Source organism: Rhamphochromis sp. 'chilingali', assembly GCF_963969265.1.
Source record: "Rhamphochromis sp. 'chilingali' genome assembly, chromosome: 2".
NCBI classification, from domain to species: Eukaryota; Metazoa; Chordata; class Actinopteri; order Cichliformes; family Cichlidae; genus Rhamphochromis; species Rhamphochromis sp. 'chilingali'.
Window position 1 is genome coordinate 43,516,718 of NC_137930.1, and position 19,927 is coordinate 43,536,644.

Sequence of the window (19,927 nt, forward strand, 5' to 3'; positions counted from 1 at the left end):
AGGCTGGCGACCTGTCCAGGGTGTACCCCGCCTCTCGCCCTATGGTAGCTGGGATAGGCTCCAGCCCCTGACAACCCTGACAAGGATAAGCGGAAGAGAATGCAAGTTTGTTTTAATGTGGACATGAAACAATACGTGTATAAAGGCTAATTTACACCATGGAGCTCTTCATCTTGAAACAGTCACTGATTTAAATTTATCTATGAAGCTGGATTTTAGGAAATAAATCTTCAGGTTAGAGCCACTCTTGTGCTGGTATGAACATCACTGGGTTGGTTGGTTGGTTGCTGATAGACTGATAGACAGCCCAAGGGAGACACGTTTGTACTCCTCCTGGTTGCAACAATAAGCGATGAGAAACCAAGGATATACTGTGCACTTTCACTCTGTCTCTTTAGCAGTAAGTGGTTCTTGGTTGTTTGCTCGCTGCATAATGGCAAAACCTACACACTGAACCTTCAAACAGAATTTCACATAGGCCAACTGTCCCAGACTACATACTTGACATGCAGAATGTAGTAAATGGGAATGGAACCACTAGCTTTCCAACTGGTAGATAACCCACTCTAGCGCCTACACCACAGCTGCCCTATATTAAAACATGGATGGCAAAAAACATTTAACCGATGTTTTAATTATTGGTACTGAAGCCCAGAGAAAGAAACTGTCAGAACACCTACAATCACTGGCAATAAAAACCTCCAAACAGTAGGCATCATCTTTGACAAGGATCTTAGTTTTGAGCAACACAGACGTTTAACTGAAACTAAGACAGAAATGTAACTAAGGATTTAGATCACCTTAAGGTTATTGCCAGAGTACAGTTCCCCTCTCTCTAGCTGATGCAGAGACATTACATGCTTTTATTTCCCCTAAAATTGATTACTGTCATGCTTCACTTTCTGATGGTGGATACAAGACTTGGGGACTTGAGGAATGGGCTTCCTCCAAAGGGTGGCTGACTCTCCCTTAGAGATAGGGTGAGAAGTTTGGCCATCTAGGAGGGGCTCAGAGTAGAGCTGCTGCTCCTTCACATCGAAAGGAGCCAGTTGAGGTGGTACGTGCATCTGACAAGGATGTGTCCTGGGAGCCTCCTGGGTGAGGTGTTTCGGGCTTGTCCCACCAGGCAGACCCAGGACACACTGAATAGATTATATCTCTCGGCTGGCCTGGGAACTCCTCGGTGTTCCCCCGGGCAAGCTGGAGGAGGCTGCTGCCCCCCTGACCCCGGATAAGCGGAAGAAGATGGGTGGATGGTTTGATCCTTGGCTGCGTCAGTCTGCATGCCAAATTATTCTTGGGCAAAATTGAACCAGTGCTTGGGTGGGGTGTGAATGTATATGAATGTTAGAATGTTAGTGTGACCGAAAGCACTTAGGTGTAGAAAAAAAAGTCCTTGTATGAATGGGTGAATGAGGCACATTGTATATGGAACTCAAGTATCTTCTTATACACGGATTGAGAACTGGGAAGAAGAAATAATTATCACTGGATTGGTGATCCAGGGGTTAACAGCCAAACACAGCTGGATTATGTATTCACTACAAGCAGCCAGAATCTGTCCAGTTTGTGATGCTAAGAGCAGTCTTCCTGCAGAGGTTTTGTTTCAAGTCTTTGGCCAGCTAGTGACATCTATGAAGCACACAGATTTAATACACGGGGTTTGTTTCGTTCCGTTTTCCCCGCCTGTCTTCTGTGCCGCATTTCAGTCCAGTAGGTGGCGCATATGTTCCTTAAGATAGTTTACCAACCGCCATTAAACCACAAGAAGAAGAAGACAAACCGCCGAAGAAGAAGAAACAGAAGTCATTTTGTATTTTCGTTCGTTTAACATGTTTCAGGTGTTCAGTTTATTTATGCCCGTCACAGAGTTTTAAGGGTAACGTTTGTACTTTGCATCGTTAGCGAGGAGGAACTTATTAGCAGTGACAGCATGATGAACTATTCCGACTATGACTCTGATGGATATTCGTCGAATGAAGATGCAGACTATGTCCCATCAGGTGAGGACTGTAAACACTATGGTGAGGTTTCTGCCATTCAGTGAAGAAAAAGAAGAACCTTAAGTATCATTAACTGAGCTGCAAACGACAGGCAGAAACATGGTTACTGACACTGATGGTTATTGATGGCTCTCTTTCCCTGTGTTGAAATAAAGCATGTTAAAGCTGAGAAATTCTTCGAAAGCTACGAGTGCTTTTTTTGATTCGTTTCCATTCAACTGTTTTCACATCAAATCAAATTCAGATCCAGACGCAAACACTCACAAAATAATGCACACAGCCTGAGTAGCACGTGCAATAGTGCAATACAGTAGTTACAAAAAGCGCCTTACTCACCCTCTTTAGTACTTGTGACTTGGAGCCCTAAAACATGGAGTTGACATCGCCATGGCAGCTTAAAAAAAGCCTGGATTATTGTAGACTTTCTAGTAGAAAAACTCAGACTGCAGCTGTTAATCTGGAAGCTCAGTCAGGTGTGAGATTATACAGTCCAAACAGGCAGATGCAGTCCTGATATACCAAGATGAAGCCTGAGTTCTCTTGGTGATATGGTTCAAGTCATAATTTTCACTTAAAAAATAGTGCTAATCAGTCAAATCAGCTGTGTCAAAACATGCTGAGTTAACTCTCATTGTTAGCTTTAAATGCAGTTTCACATCCACATTGATTAAAAAGCCTGATGAAATGATGCCCTCTTAGTACAGTTAAGTTGATTTGATTATTCTTGATATTGATCTTGTTATGCATCATTTACACTGCTTCCTGTACTTTTTCACCTCAGATGATAACCTCAGCGAGGATGACATAAATGAGTGTGAGAAGGAGGACCCTCTTCATGAGGATGACAGTGTGCCCCATTCTGAGCCCATCAGCAAGAAAAAAAAGAAAAAGGACATCAGTGTGAGGTAAGAGGTTTCGACAGCACCGTTCAATGAGAGGACAGTGTTTCCAAATGGAGAAAATGTAGTTAAATCTGTTTGTGTTCTCTGATGGCGGGAACACTGGACCATTTTCATTCTTTGAAAGTAAAACTTTTTATGGCTTCATAAAATAGACTACAGTTGATGTCCAAAAAAAGTAAATGTCATCAGATCCTCATGATCTTGAGTTTTAGTCGCTGGTGTCACTTAAAACATTTACAGAAAGAGAAAGAAGAGATTACTGAAAGTAGACGACAAAGATGAAGATGTTGGTGGAGCTAAAGAGGCGGATAACCCACAAGAAGAAGTGAAAACACCCACTAAGGCAAAGGCTCAGGATGATGAGGCAAAACAGAAGAAAAAGTCAGATGAACTTTGGGCCAGTTTCTTATCTGACGTTGGATCCAGACCCAAAGAGTCTGCACCACAGTCGGGTACCGCACAGAAGGTAAATATCTTTGAAACTTCGATATTTCATTTTGCCAGGTTTTTAAATGTGTTCGAATTTAAAGCTTGGACGATTGCTTTGATTTGCATAAACCACCTTTGAGACATGAACACTTTTAGTCATCTTATGTCCAAAATATCTGTGTGTGGGGGTTTTCAAATTGAAGCTGAGCTGAACAGACTTTGATTCGATACCAATTTGCACCACAAGATGGTGTAGTAACTCAAGTTGGCACTAGTCTTGCCCAACAGCAAAGGAAGATGAAATCAGGGGAGAGACACTTGTGGGCTCTGTAGTTTGGGCACTGTGAGGCTGCTGTTTTGATCTGGTCTCTAACTGGGAAAACAACTTGCAAAATATCAAGTTGATTAAACTCACATTGGAGCATTGTTGTGTTGAACAGCATTGTTCTCTGTGTGTCTGTTTTCTATATACTTACTTTCTAGTATCGTTCTTTTGTTTTTGTCTTCAGGATGATTCCACAGTTTCCAAGACTGTTTCTACGGTGACTGAAACGAAGTCGTCAGGTCCTGCTAAAGTCACCATCACCAAAGTTTTTGACTTTGCAGGCGAGGAGGTTCGGTAAGCTTCTGTTTTAAAAGCATTTGCACACTAATCAGCAGGTGGACACACACCATCTGGTCTGATGGCAGTGTAGTAGGCGGATGTCTCAGTTGGTAAGAACAGGACCATTTTGTGAATGAGCGTCGGCTAAACTCTTATCATGTCCACACAGTCCAGAGATGTGCTTAGTTTCTGACACTAGTAAAACTTGAAAATACTGTTATTTAAATGAAGAAGTGTGGTACAAAGATTATTTGTTTTTGTTTTTTTAAGCAGTGGTTATTTGTGAACAGTAGCATTCCAGCATTATGCCTTAATCTGGTTGTCATCATATTAATGCAACATTTCAAAGTGATAGGGAGCCCTGAGGCCTGCATTGTGAAGCAGTATTTGTAGTTAGTAAGGTGACTTCAGTTTTGACCCCAGAGTTTTAAAGGCTATATTGCTATGGTAACAACACAGCACCCTATATCACAATATGCTCGAGATATTAAGGAGTTCTCTTGAAAATGATATTCCTAGAATACAGTTGACCTCAACTGCAGACAATCGAAGGATTTCAAGTTTCTTTTCTTTAATGAATATGAAGAAAGTTGGCTTAGAAAACACAGTTTTGTTGGGCTGCATCATTGTGCTGTTGGATGTCTTTTCGTGATAGAGAGAGGAAGCTGCAGCTTGACCATAAATTATATGCTGACTGAGCCATGGAATAAATAAAAGCTGCTTTGGCTGGATTTTTTGATACTTTCATCTGTACACAGGCTCCAAATGCTTATAGTTCTTACAGTCTTTTTGGGGGGGGGGGGGTTGTTAAGCTGCAAATATGAAACCCTCCTGCTGTTGGCCCTGTTTGCTCTATTCAGTTTTGACACAGACATCTTGTTTATGTGTCTCCAGTTGCTTAGAGGCATTATGGTCATGAAAGCGTGCCTCGGACTCATGGAAAGGTTAGTTTTGTGTTTGTGCGCTCTGGTGAAACTCAGCTACAGTGGTGTGTGACGTGATGGCAAAGTGTACTGTAGTCCTAAGTCTTTAAACGGGCAGTGGAAGACTTGATTTTTAATGACTTTCAATCAGAATCATGGATTTGAGAACATTTTCTGTCGTTATTCCGGCTTTCAGCCAACCACTGAGAATTTTCTAGCATCTGTGCTGCGCAAGTACTCATGGAACTTCTAAAGTGCATCGTTTAACTCCCTGTCCATCTAGCACAGTATGGGCTGATGGCAGTATGCTTACATGCCTAAAATTTAAGCCCAGTTTGTGCACAAAGATTGGGGGAAGATCCTATATCATAAATTACTCACAGACTATTCATGAAGATTCCTTTAGCCTGCATTTATGTGACTGCATTGTTGAGTCTATATGTAATACCTGGTTTATCCAGCAGTTATTATGTTGAAGAACACGGTGCAAGTCTTTGCTCTACATGTTTCTCTTGTATGCATGAGTCTAATCTCACTGTATCACACACTACTTGCACGTTTAAGACCTGGAACTCCCTCTGTTTTTGTTGTTTAATGATGTTTAATGGAAAGGTGTGCTCCATAGGCTTGCTGGATACTGAAGCAGTTTTTATCTGTCTGCATGTTTTTTTTAATACAGTTTAACAGAATACACATTTGTCTCCATCTTTCAGGGTGAATAAAGAGGTTTCAGCTGACTCCAGGGAAGCAAAGAGTTATCTCAAGAGCCAGAGCATCAAAGAGGACGAGAAGAGCGACAAAGAGAAGATGTCATCACCCTGCTCTCCACCACTCCCTGGTTCCAGGTACACAAATACTACTCTAGGATTATTACTGCTGCAGGATTACTCTACCATTTCCATATCATTGGATATTTAGTACCAGTGCACGAGCGTGGTTGTTGCTTAAAAAATGCTGAAAAATCAAGATTGGTTTGAAGAAATAAATGCTAAAAATTTGTACTGTAAAACTGCACAGTCGGTGTGGATGGTTGCAATGAGAATAGGTGAGTCCGAAAAAATCTAGTGTGTAAAGGCCTTAAGGAGTGGAAAAGAAATTGTCAGTCCATCACGGGGAGTCCCCCAGCAGCCTGAGCCTATACCGGTATAAAGGAGGATTCTGTACCACCTGAATCCAGTCTTAAGTGCTCTGCTTTATCAAAAAGGAAAGTTTTAAGTCTAATCTTACAAGTAGAGAAGGGTGTCTGTCTCCTAAATCCAAAGTGGGAGCTGGTTTCACAGGAGTGGCGCCTGATGGCTGAACACTCTGTGTGCCATTCCACTTTTAAATATCCTAGGAACCACAGGTAAGCCCACAGTCTGAGAGCGAAGTTTTCTATTAGTATAATAAAAAACTGTTGTTTTTAAGAATTGTGATATAGCTAGATATTGTTTAGGTTTGGTGACTTTCCTCATATTATATACATTCTGGTCCTGTGTCACCTTTCGGCATCACATTCCTTGTTGCTGATCAGTTTTTATCCCTCAGCCACAAAAGGCTCATGGAGTATTATTGTCACCCGGCGGGCGACGTGGACGCCCAAGTTTGTGAAGGTGATAACTCGAGAACCAGGCAACGTAGGACTCTCAAATTGACACCATGGCTGCATCTTCTAAAAATCTTGGGCGAGCTTGAATCTCAGTGACCTTGAACTCAAGGTCAGAGGTCAAGTTATCTGAGAATCTTGTGAATGCGTTAACTCAAAAAGGAAGTCACCTAGGACTTTCAAATTGATAATACACGTGTGTCTGCTAAGATCCTGAGGAGTAGCACTGGTGTTCGCCAGGATTTTTGACGTAGTCTTCACACTCCCATGAGACTGGTTTGTCCCAGCGCACCCTTTGGGTGAGACAGGAGACCTTATACGTGCTGTCATCCCACCAACACTCTTCTGCGTAATCAGTCTACAGTGGGGCAAAAAAGTATTTAGTCAGCCACCGATTGTGCAAGTTCCCCCACTTAAAATGATGACAGAGGTCAGTAATTTGCACCAGAGGTACACTTCAACTGTGAGAGACAGAATGTGAAAAAAAAATCCATGAATTCACATGGTAGGATTTGTAAAGAATTTATTCGTAAATTAGGGTGGAAAATAAGTATTTGGTCACCTCAAACAAGGAAAATCTCTGGCTCTCACAGACCTGTAACGTCTTCTTTAAGAAGCTTTTCTGTCCCCCACTCGTTACCTGTATGAATGGCACCTGTTTGAACTCATCATCTGTATAAAAGACACCTGTCCACAGCCTCAAACAGTCAGACTCCAAACTCCGCCATGGCCAAGACCAAAGAGCTTTCGAAGGACACCAGGAAAAGTATTGTAGACCTGCACCAGACTGGGAAGAGTGAATCTACAATAGGCAAGCAGCTTGGTGTGAAAAAATCAACTGTGGGAGCAATCATCAGAAAATGGAAGACATACAAGACCACTGATAATCTCCCTCGATCTGGGGCTCCACGCAAGATCTCATCCCGTGGGGTCAAAATGATCATGAGAACGGTGAGCAAAGATCCCAGAACCACACGGGGGGACCTGGTGAATGACCTGCAGAGAGCTGGGACCAAAGTAACAAAGGTCACCATCAGTAACACACTACAACGGCAGGGAATCAAATCCCGCAGTGCCAGACGTGTTCCGCTGCTGAAGCCAGTGCATGTCCAGGCCCGTCTGAAGTTTGCCAGAGAGCACATGGATGATACAGCAGAGGATTGGGAGAATGTCATGTGGTCAGATGAAACCAAAGTAGAACTTTTTGGTATAAACTCAACTCGTCGTGTTTGGAGGAAGAAGAATACTGAGTTGCATCCCAAGAACACCATACCTACTGTGAAGCATGGGGGTGGAAACATCATGCTATGGGGCTGTTTTTCTGCCAAGGGGACAGGACGACTGATCCGTGTTAAGGACAGAATGAATGGGGCCATGTATCGTGAGATTTTGAGCCAAAACCTCCTTCCATCAGTGAGAACTTTGAAGATTAAACGAGGCTGGGTCTTCCAACATGACAATGATCCAAAAGACACCGCCCGGGCAACAAAGGAGTGGCTCCGTAAGAAGCATTTGAAAGTCCTGGAGTGGCCTAGCCAGTCTCCAGACCTCAACCCCATAGAAAATCTGTGGCGGGAGTTGAAAGTCCGTGTTGCTCGGCGACAGCCCCAAAACATCACTGCTCTCGAGAAGATCTGCATGGAGGAATGGGCCAAAATACCAGCTACTGTGTGTGCAAACCTGGTAAAGACCTATAGTAAACGTTTGACCTCTGTTATTGCCAACAAAGGTTATGTTACAAAGTATTGAGTTGTATTTTTGTTATTGACCAAATACTTATTTTCCACCCTGATTTACGAATAAATTCTTTACAAATCCTACCATGTGGATTCATGGATTTTTTTTTTTCACATTCTGTCTCTCACAGTTGAAGTGTACCTCTGGTGCAAATTACTGACCTCTGTCATCATTTTAAGTGGGGGAACTTGCACAATCGGTGGCTGACTAAATACTTTTTTGCCCCACTGTAGCTCTGGTCATATTTGCGTATCTGCAGATCATCATCATTATTTAAAAATCACTGAAGCTCCCAAGACCTCAAGCCTGTGCAGACTTGATCCAGTGAGAGCACAGACGGCTCCTGTGACCTGTATGCAACAGATTTTGTTGCATGTCAAACACACATCTGGAGTAGCACTAGTGCCAGCTGTGCTTCACCTCACCCCATTCAGATAACAGTGAAATCCAGCTACACTATCCCGCTGTATGCTCTGCAATGCATTTCTGCTTTTTTCCATTTGCAACTTCCAATACAATAGTATTTCCAATACTTTTTGTTGCCACGGTAATAAGTCAGCTAAGGATGTGCACATCTTCCACCCCAGACACAGGAAATCATCTTCCAGCTTACAGGAAGTATGGTGCTTTACAAGCCATTGCCTGTTTATCTCAGCTGTGTGTGTGTGTGTGTGTGTGTGTGTGTGTGTGTGTGTGTGTAAGTAAAAGGGAACACAACAGGAAAGACCCATTAGCACCACCCCATCATCAGTCCTTGTTGAGGTTGTGTAGTTATCATTTATTTGTAGATTCAGATGATAGTGTTGGTATGTGCTGTTATATAAGCTGGCAGTAATAAGTGTGTGTGTGTGAGAGAAGTCTGACCATAGAAGCTGTTGGTCCTTCATAAATTAATTTCTGCAGTATGCTGTCTGTGTTTACTTTTTAGTCATCCAGGTCATGGTAGTGGAGCTGGGAAAGAAAGAAGTCCAGTTGCCATGTTTCCAACCTCCTTAGACTATATGAGATACTGTACTACACTCAGGGGCCACTGCATTAACTGTACCTGTAACACAAATAACTAAAATGGGGGAGAAAGATGTTGCAAGTTACAGCTGGGCAATTACTCAAAAGTGAATTCATTCTGTTAATAATTGCCCCAGTCTGTGTTTATGTACTGTCCTCATAAAACTATAAGAGTCTGTGTCCACGTTCAGCCTGTGATATAGAAGCATGGCGAGAAACTTGAAAACCAAGCTGACAGTAGGGCTGTTCGATATAACGATATATCTCAGATGACGATATAAAAATGTCTATCGTTTCATTTTACGCTATCGTTTGTTTTGTGGTGTCGCAAAATAAACTGTTTACAGCAATATTTTTTCATCATTTTGATGGTCACTGTGGTGGCTATATTAATTTCTTAAAGTTCTCTCTTTCTCTTATATTTAATATAACCACACTACAGACGGACAAGCGCCTGTTTTTATGCGTTGTCATTAGCAACAACGATGGTAACACCATCGCATGTCCGCTTGTTTATTTTCCACATAAGCCTTTCACAATAAAGCTCAAGATCCTGTTGAGACTTTTCAAAATAAACTGAATTATGTGAATGAGTATGCAGGCGAGAAACAAAAGAGCCGTCAGGTGGTAAAAAATAAACCTTAGACTCAAACGTTAGAACAGGCTTTTCCTCGCAGCACGCCGTGTAATAAATACTCACAAAGGCTGTTACAACTTATGTCTAAAAATGTATCGTTTCATGCATCGGTTAAAACACTCGACTCCAGCTACACGATGCCCAGCTGGAAACACTTCACGCAAGTCGAGCTGCCCGAGATTCACAGAATTTACAGAACGTGTTACATTTTTGTGATTTATATCGTTATCGGACGATAGATGTCTTATATCGGGATATGAGATTTTGGAAACACTAGTCAGACTGCTGTTGGTGGTGTAATGGTTTTTATAATGGTCATTTTGCACCCTTTGCCTCTTAGTATCTAGTATCAACTGTGCATTATTCATCTACAGTATTGTTGCTGACCTATCACTGTCTGTCCCTTTAGTGTACCCAACACACTCTGTAACAAAGTTTAAATCATCTTAAACTAGTTTCTTAAACATGATGTTATCATGTCAATATGGACCAAAATCTCTGAACAATGTTTCCATCAGCTTTTTGAATCAAAATAGTTTTTCTTTTCTTTTCTTATCTTTTCTTTTTCAATGTTTTTATGTGTTTTTTTCTGCAAGTTTGTTATGCAACCTTAATGACAGTTAAACTGACCTTGAATTTCAAATCTTAAGGGTGTGAATTTGGTGGGTCACCTAAAGGCTTCTCTTTCTGATTTCAGTACTAAGCGTCCAGCAGGCATGTCAAATGTCCTAAGTCGTATTGGGGGAAAGAAGCAGAAAATGAGTACATTGGAAAAGTCAAAAATGGACTGGGATGCTTTTAAATCTGAGGAGGGCATCACCGAGGAGCTGGCTATCCACAACAGAGGCAGAGAAGGGTAAGAGAGTTTCAGCATGTGTGAAGTAATGTTCACTGTGGTCCAGAGGGATGTTCATCAAAACTGGATGTTGTCATTATTTTACGTGACAAAATAATTTAGTAAGATTTGTATATATTTATTTATCATACTTGAACTGAACAAAAAGAAAAAAGGAAGTACGCCTGTCCTACAGACATATCATTAAGTAAAACAACCTTAATAACGTATTTAATATTTAATAACAGCTCATATTTCTTTAGACTCCTACTGATGTTATCAAACTCCTTCCAATAATTATTAACTGGCTACCACATGCTTTCAAGGTGGCTGTAGTTAAACCATTTCTTTAAGAAGTCTTTCCTCGGCCTCATCTTAGCTAACTATAGAGAAATTTCCAACCTTCCTCTTATTTTCAAATTCTTGAAAGACTAGCTATCAAATAGCTAACTGAGAATTTGCAGAGGAATGGTTTATTTGTGGAGGGAGAATCTGCTGGTTGCAGCAGATGACTTCCCCTCCCTGAGCCTGGTTCTGCTGCAGGTTTCTTCCCTTTAAAAAGGAGTTTTTTCTTTCCACATTCGCCAAGTACCTGCTCACAAGAGGTCATTTTAGGGCCTTCACCTTACAATATAACATTCCTTAAGGTGATTGTTGTGATTTGGCACTATATAAATAAAATGAAATTGAATATAATTGTTCTTACTTATCATATTGGTTGTGTATTACTTCTGTGCCAGTAAAAAAAAAGTGGAGATGTCTGCTTGTGCTCTAAATGGGTCGAGATCATGTACTTAATTTTATAGCATGGTAAATAAACATAAGTTATCAATCTTTTGCATGTTAACAGCAAAAACGCTTCAACTTTTAACAGTTGCACAAAGATAGCAGGCAGGCAAGTATCACTCCATTTTTTTAAATTTTATTTATTTTTTGATCGCAAGGTGTGGAAGAAAGTAGGTATGAAAAGAAGTACCTGGTACCAGGTGCCATCACCTAATGAAAAACCCTAAAAACCGTGTTGAGCCAATCTGAGTAGGTCCTAGTGGAAAAGGTTGATAAGTGTTGTGAGGATCTCATTTCTGCTGTAACATTATAGCGTTGAGTTAGTCCCTAATGAGGCTGACCATAAACATTAATCTTGCATTTCTAAACAAAGCAGTCGGTTCATTTCAGCACTGACCAGCATTATACCAAGAGCAGTGCAAACTGGCATCTCAGCAATCAGTAGATCCAGTAGTGAGTGTGTGAATAGTCTGCCAACCAAAACAGTACAGTATGTTATACTGTATTTTTTTTTTTTTTACAGTTTGTTTTTTAAAGATAAAATACCAGAGAGAGTTAAAAACAGATGCTCTGTTTACTGACATGAGGCATTTTCATTGTGTTCCACTGTCTTTGTAGAAATGTGAGTAATCTGGCTGCCTATAAAACAAGATGCATCCTCATCTCATCAGGCTGTGAACATGCAGAGTGAGGCAGCAGTGATGAGTCACAAGATGACTTTTACAGCTGCACACTTGTGCCAGTTGCACACTGTTCTACTAAACTCTGCCCCTTTCGTTCACAATGAATGAGCTCCCCTAGTAGCATATATGCATATATGTGCAATAGAGCCACCCTAAAACACGGGGGTGACACTGTGCTTCTTTAGTAAATGACAACAGCCTGCAGTACCTGGATTGATAAAAGTAGGTCTGATGTTTCTGTTCTTTTCTGTTTGTGTGTGCTTAGGTATGTGGAGCGGAAGAATTTCTTGGAGCGTGTCGACCACCGCCAGTTTGAATTGGAAAAGGCAGTACGACTGAGCAATATGAAGCAATGACACAGACTGACAACACACACTCGCACAGAGAACAATTTTTTTTTTCTTTCCTGCAGCTCTCTTTCTTTCTCTAATGAGGTGCTGTTGTCCCTTTACAGTGAGCTCAAACTACTGTTCTCGCTCGAGTCTATTTCAGGCCCGGTATATTAATAGGCTCAGTTTGTGTGGAGGAGGGTTGCTGCGTGTGCTTCCATCCTTGTGTAACCAATAACGAATCTCAGACCTTAACACTGCATCCCTCCTGCTTCCTCAAGTGGCTGATTTAAGACCTCAAGGATGGATTAAAAACCACACTGGTTTATTGTAATTTTTCTTTTCTTTTTTTTTTTTCTTTTTTTTTTGCATAATTTCTCTCTGTTATTGAACTTTCATACCCCTCAGGATCTGGGAACATTACACCATCTATAGTGTAAAACCTGACAGGCCAAGAAGCACAAGGACTCAGACGATCTGTCTGTCTTGTTAGGGTAGAGGCTGTAATTATGTATCTTTGTTGGTGCCGACCAAAACCACAAACACAATAATTTTGTTTTCAGTGAGCTCAAACCTGAGCCATGCAGTAGTGGTAATACTCACCATATTGATGACTCCAAAATAGCTGAATCATAATATGGTACGTTACAGCTGCTGTTTATTAAAAGAAAAAATGTTACTTCATCCATAAGACCGTTAAGTACCTCAGTCTGCTGGCTGATTCACAGATCAAAGTGTACTTCGTAGAATTTTAGTATTAGTAATAGTATTTTTTGTTTGTGATAAGCAAACGTATCCGTTAGGTTCAGTGGACAAATAGCTGCAACAGAAAGTGAGACTGATTGGACGTTTCTGTGTTTCCTGGTCCTCGTGTGTGTGTGTGTGTGTGTGTGTGTGTGTGTGTGTGTGTGTGTGTGTGTGTGTGTGTGTGTGTGTGTGTGTGTGTGTGTGTGTGTGTGTGTGTGTGGTTGTACCTCTGGTGTTTTATCAATTAAGGAAAACTGTTTGAACTGTCTTATTGCTTTCATCAATAGAATCAGGATAGTTTTGTGTTTAACATTATTCAGATTATCATGGAAACAAATCTGTATTTTGCAGAGTTTGAAGCTCATTATAAAAACCACTGTGTACAGTTAGCAGTTTGTAGTGTTACTGATTTACAAAAAAAGGCCTTATTATTAACACTGCAGACATATGACATTTAAATGTTCAAGAAAAAATAGTTTGCACATCACATGTAATGATTCTGCACATATAGATGAACAGAGTGAGTCTTTTCAGTAGAGATGCACTGATCGATTGGCTGGTTTTCAGCTGATTGGCGGTGACCGTGAATGTGCGAGTTCTGCCTTTCCAAAAGTCTAGCTACTGCATTCAACAACAACAAGTGCAGTTCTCCCACCCACAGCAGTGCACACACTCAAATCAAAATAAACAAGTCATTTGATTTCATGCCAGTATTTTTAATGATCCAAAATGTAGTAATGATTAAATAACATGTGGTTGTCAGTGTAGCATCTGAAGTTTTCTTATTTTCACAGCTCTGCCAATCTGTGTATTAACACTTTCAAAGTCTTCTCTCACTATTTAAATAGATTCAGCTGAACTGCAGGTTGTGGCAGCTGAAAGTAAAACTATTGCTCTGCTGAAGCTTCTGATGATGACCTCTGAAAGATGCTAACAGTGTAGCTAACAGCAGTAACCAGAAAGTGCAGGTCTTAAAGAAACTGCAAGTGGGATTACTGCAGCATAGTTACAGCTGTGGTAACCGGGCCACTGCGTCATGGAAGAAGATGAGACTGAACCAACATTGCTGCAGTCATCTTGAAATACCACTAGCAAGCACTGCTAGATTTAAAGAAAAAACTATGTTTATGTTTCTTCAGAAACACTTAAATCCATGTAAATTTAGAGAACAAGAACTCTTATTAAGGATTGGTGCTGATATTAGCAGTGTGTAAGGACAAACACAAACAGCTGGGTGAAACACATTCATGTTAAAGCTTGGTCCAAAACATTTGTAGCTGACCTTTGAACTTCTGGCATTCTCCACAGCAGCTTCCCACATCACTTACTTAAAATACACGTTGACCTCGGGGTCAGTGACTGTGAACCCCACATCAAGCGCTGCACATTGCTTTGTGAACTTGCTCCCTGAGACACTGATAGACAAGTGTTGAGCATTGCAAATTTTGTGGAAGGTGGTTGGTTTGCCTCAAGATGAAAGCGTCTGAGCTGTGATTTTGGTTATTTGTAGTTGCTGTGAGTCACTGGAAATTAGCATACGGCGCAGCATGTTTACACACTCCAGACAAGAAGTAAGATGTTTCAAGTTTAAGCCCTTGGGGACTGAGGCAACCGCTTGCAGTTTCTGTTGAAGAGTGGGAGGTGACTGTCCATCCATTCATCCTTCCTTCTTTCGCTTATCCGGGGTCGGGTTGCAGGGGGAGTAGCCCAAACGGAGAAGCCCAGACCTCCCTCACCCCGGCCACCTCCTCCAGCTTGTCCGGGGGAACACCAAGGCGGTCCCAGGCCAGCCAACAGATATCTCTCCAGCGTGTCCATGGGTCTGCCCTGGGGCCTCCTCCCAGTGGGACATGCCCACAACACCTGGCATCCTTGTCAGATGCCCGAACCACCTCAACTGGCTGGTCAGTCACCTCCTTTCACTGCTCCTTCACATCGAAAGGAGGTTCACTGACCTATTAACTAAAATCAAAAAATCCAAACTATGGAAACTTATTGAACTTGATGTTGGTACTTAACGAAAGCAGAGGTGGGTGGCAACATGTAGGTATACCAATAATACAAGCTTTATAGAAGTGCACAGGATTTTGAGGAGTTTGGATTTTTTTTCGGGTATAAGAACAAAAACAGCTATAGCTGGTCACATGACATTCTGAAGTCAAAAGTTAAAGATTGCTTGAATTTGAAAGTTAAAAAAAAACTAAACATCCATAGAAATCAACTGAAACAACACAGCAGACAAAGCATTTTATTTCATTCATAGACATGCTCCCAATTTGGCTTTGATTCTGAATTTTATCTGTAAGCCCAAAGACTAGTGGCATTTCTCCCATAGCCACCGTTCATTAGAAGAAAATCATAAAATAGTCTAAGTCAGCAACTTTTGGCACAAGCATTATGTGCAATAAAAATATATTTTATCTTTTCTCTTCTGCATATCCAGTTAAGTGGCTTATCCCAGCTGCCATAGGGCAGGTGGGGGACACACCGTGGCCAGGTTGCCAGCCTGTCACAGGGCTAGCACAGAGAGGCAGACGGCTATTCACACTCAGTTTTAGAATCACCAGTTAACTTAAGCGCATGTGTTTGGACTGTGGGGGGAAGCTGGAGTACCTGGAGAGCACACATGGGGAGAAGATACAAACTCAGCACAGCAAGGCCCCGGCCAGATGAATTCAAACCCAAGACGTTCTTGCTGTGAGACAACAGTCCTAACCATCGTGTAATTCCTGAACATGAATTCAGTTCCTGCATTAACACCATATTTGTAACATGAAGCATGCAGAGGTATAGTTTCCAAATCTAGACTGTAGCCCAGGAGTGGATGAGTGCATGATGGGGGTTTTATTGTTGTTGTTTTTTTTAGAAAAAAGATTTAAACTTCTATGATCCACACATTTATTTCTTATTTTCTACATTCTAAAGGCAATATGTAAATTTGATCAGGTGAAGATCATCAAAGTGTGTTTTATTTGATCCATCTTTAAATAAATACAATAAACTCAAAGGTCTATTGATTGTCCTATGCCAGTTTTTGTACACTAATGTATTCTCTTATTCTAGCAAAGCAGGTACTATAGCTGTGGTTTGGTTTGGTGATCATCTTGGGGTTTCAGTAAGCAGAGATCAGCACAGCTGTTTTTGAGTCTGGTGTTTCATGAGAGATTTAAATGCATGGACCTATAATGGTGATCTTGTTAAATGAATGTTTTCATTAATTAATACTCCATCTGTTTTCTTATAATTGAATTTGATACAAAGTACCCATCTCCTGAGAAAGCTACCCAATAACGGATGATTTTTCCAACTTCATTTCTTCTTCTTAGCCAGCGGGTTCTCCGCTGTCTGCATGTTTCGGGCTCTGTACCAGCAGTGCGGTGCTGTTGGTGCTGTATGTCATTCATACTGCCAAAGGCCAGCAGCACGGCTGGTACAGCAGTTGTCTATATCGGTTATCGGTGGTAAATGGTCACGAAGACGCGGAACCGCTGTAGTCTTTTCGTGTATTTCTGGAAACACACCCCAGCATACCCCAGAGGGTAGCACGCATGTATCGTAAATGTAGGCCGGTCCCTTTAAGGCAGCGCTGGATGATCCGTGCTGGAGGACGGCGGTAGACCGGGACAGGCACGGCTCTCCTCCCGGTGGATAACGGCACGGACCCGACAGCACGCTGTTCTGACGAATGTGCGCGGTCCCGGTCCCTGTGGCCGAGCGGAAGCTTTTCTAAAGATATCCTTGAAGGAATCTGGGACAGAGAAGGGAGCGGCAGGAGACGAGGCGGAAGCCGGCTCTGCTGACACTCAGGCGGCAGCACAGGCTTTCATGCTGCCGCTACATCCCGCACTAAAACACTCCGGTCTGAAGAAGCCCACAGCCGCCGTGTCCGGCCGGACCTTTGCCTTTTCTTTGGAGCTAACTATGGACGGGATAACGGAGGACTGACACTTGGAGAGCTAGCAAGAACAATTGGTAGTGCTAAATAAATAAGCAGCAAGCGACGAAGCACCGAGCGGTCTAAAGCAGGAGCACCAGCAAAATGTCTGTTCCTGTGAGTATGTCAGCAAACACGTCGCTGCTCGTCTCCCATGTTTCATATTTGCCGTTTTCTGTGGAGCAGGACGGAGCACGCATAACACTGACAGCTGTCTCACTACAGCACACACCCAGTCACATAGCTGCTGTTAGCCTGGCACCGATTGAAACAGCTACACACTATAATTAGCAAATATGTAATAAGCATTTCTAATTCATAAATGGACTGAGAGCCTATGGCTGATGAGGCTAACGTTGAGTGTACCTTTAACTAGTCTCTGCCTGCTAGTAAAGGACAGTGACGAGCCAGTGTGCCGGAGCTCTGTGAGGCCTGAGCCTGGCTCTGTGGTGGGCGACAGTTTGTGTGTGTTTCTGGGCTGGACACACACACACACACACACACACACACACACACACACACACACTGGTTGTAATGCATGTATATGTGTGTGTTTTGGGGGTGGATACACACACACACACACACACACACACACACACACACACACACACACACACTGGTTGTAATGCATGTATATGTGTGTGTTTTGGGGGTGGACACACACACACACACACACACACACACACACACTGGTTGTAATGCATATATATGTGTGTGTTGTTGGGTGCCAGCTGCATTATTTGGATGTTGTAGCGGCGGATGTCAGATGGCCCTGATGGAGCTGTGCTGCTGGTCTTTATCGCATTCCTTAAGCTCTCATTTAAAAACAATTCCTGGAGGCTTTACCGTGGGCGCGTGAGTACGCGCGCGCACGCGCCAGTGCTGTACGGTGGCTGTTTGCCAGAGAGTACTCAGCAATGCACATGCTCTTACTTTAGTTTGAATTGTGCTGCTTCCATTGTTAATGACGCAGGTTATTAACACCGGTGCTCAGTGGTCCTTTTAAAGAAGTAATGCGATACTTGTTTTCCGCTTGTATAAAGGAAATCTTTGTTACACTGCTGTTGTGTTAATCTGGAGTGTTGCCTGACATCCACGGTGACATTTTCCTGGCCTATTTGCAGCGGGACTGCACACCTAAAGGTGGTACAGATGATACATTCAAAACAAAAATTTGGTGTATATTAAAAATCTGAATTGACAAAACAACAATGGAAAATTAATACAATTAACAAATTTACTTCATTCACCTAATTTCTGCCCACTGGTTTAATTTCAGCTCATTGTAAGAGTCATGACTTTTTCTTCTGGTGAATGCAGGCATACAGAAGACCAATAATATCAATGGAGCTGTGGACATGTTATATTACTGAAAGTTTCCTAACAAGTGTTGCTCAGAACATAATGAGACAGAGAAAAGCTGACCGGGCCTGCAGGTCGTGTCAACTAAGCTGTCTAAAGTTTTTGGTTGCCTCCTTGTTGCCTCCACGCAGTGTAGCTCTGATGCTAGCTAATGGCTGGTGTGGTAAACACGGACTAACACAGAGGTGAGATGAACAGATCAGCACTCTTGTTGTGAAAGTCTGAGCCGACATTTTGAGTCAGGGTTGGACCAAAGTCTCTGTGTTAAATGGATTGGCTTTTATAGAGTCCTTGTTTTTTAGCTTCAGTTCTTTAAAAGCACTTTACACTACAAACCAGAGCAGAGAATGGGGTCATTTAGTATCTTTCCCAGGAACACTTTAGAAAAACAACCTTTCTATTAGATTACACAACCAACTTCCTGATCCACTGCTCACTCCACACTGTGCACTCCAACAATACAATGGTGTCATTTGAGGTCAATAAAGCTTTAGGTAGTTATGATACCACAGTACGATATAGTTAAATCTACATACATATGTACATATTCATAAGTAAAGTATCCAAGGATTACCTCCCTTTGTGACAGGTTTTCAGCGCGTGCCTGTAGTGAATCACATCCTTCTGTTGTTAATGTCTTAATTTCTTTTAAACATGCAATGATGATCAACATTAGTCACGTCCTGTTATTTATTGTTATATTTTGATAGAATAGAATAAATATTTAGGGATTACATAATCTTTTTTCTTTATTTATCTTTACAGTAGATTGTCAGTATGAGACAATATAAGATTTAAACATTTCCAATTTTTTAGCAAAACATCCAGATCTCATAAAACCTAACAGCAAACAAAAATCACTCATCAGAACCAAACAAATACTAACAACACAATGTTTATTGTGTTTACTGAAGACTTAAAGATAGGATGAGAGTGACAGGTGAGCAGCAGTGATGTGAACTGACAGCATAATGATGATAAGTGTGTTTCCTTAAGAAATGCATTGCTCAATAATCAATATCACACATTTCTCTGAGTAATACAGAAGTCTCGCTGTCTTAGATGTGGAGAAATCTTGTTATTTAGAACACATTAGCGCATCACATCTGCACAGTGCAGGTTTCTTTGGAACACTTATGATTGCGTATGTCATTAGGCATGTTTTTAATGTTATTATTTTAAGTCTCCTAAGTAGTTTTAATCAGTTATTACAATTATTATAATGATTTATATGTTTTTAATTCATTTCTTCTCATTCAATTTATTATGTAAGTTATTAATAAACTTGAGAAAATGAATAGCCCCGCCCCATCAGCACTTAGATTAGATTATACATGTGCAGTTATTGCACAGAAGCAAGGAGAAGAAAAGATTCCAACTACAAATATGTAAAATAATCATATTCAAGCACTATAATTTATTTATT

The 19,927-nt window shown here is 41.5% G+C and overlaps 2 protein-coding genes across 2 annotated transcripts in view; both read left to right on the top strand.

Moving 5' to 3' along the window:
* The first annotated feature begins 1,778 nt into the window (after positions 1–1,778).
* On the top strand, positions 1,779–13,594 carry cfdp1 (craniofacial development protein 1). The gene is made up of 7 exons (XM_080872328.1): positions 1,779–2,003; positions 2,785–2,908; positions 3,146–3,371; positions 3,844–3,953; positions 5,575–5,706; positions 10,523–10,681; positions 12,395–13,594. The coding sequence occupies exons 1-7, from the start codon at positions 1,934–1,936 to the stop codon at positions 12,483–12,485; spliced, it is 912 nt and encodes a 303-aa protein (XP_080728454.1). The 5' UTR covers positions 1,779–1,933; the 3' UTR covers positions 12,486–13,594.
* A 3,021-nt stretch (positions 13,595–16,615) lies between these two features.
* The window catches only part of bcar1 (BCAR1 scaffold protein, Cas family member), a 50,070-nt gene continuing 46,758 nt past the window's right edge, over positions 16,616–19,927 (top strand). Inside the window, exon 1 of the mRNA XM_080872283.1 lies at positions 16,616–17,256. Coding sequence (XP_080728409.1) covers positions 17,245–17,256 — 12 coding nt within the window. The 5' untranslated portion in view covers positions 16,616–17,244. The remainder of the gene's footprint in view (positions 17,257–19,927) is intronic.

Excerpts from the sequence above, each read along its gene's own strand:
- cfdp1 (XM_080872328.1), top strand. The coding sequence starts at position 1,934 with ATGATGAACTATTCCGACTATGACTCTGATGGATATTCGTCGAATGAA. Across the intron at positions 2,909-3,145 it reads AAAAAGGACATCAGTGTGAG|AAAGAGAAAGAAGAGATTAC; the intron begins GTAAGAGGTTTC and ends AAACATTTACAG. Across the intron at positions 5,707-10,522 it reads CCACCACTCCCTGGTTCCAG|TACTAAGCGTCCAGCAGGCA; the intron begins GTACACAAATAC and ends TTCTGATTTCAG.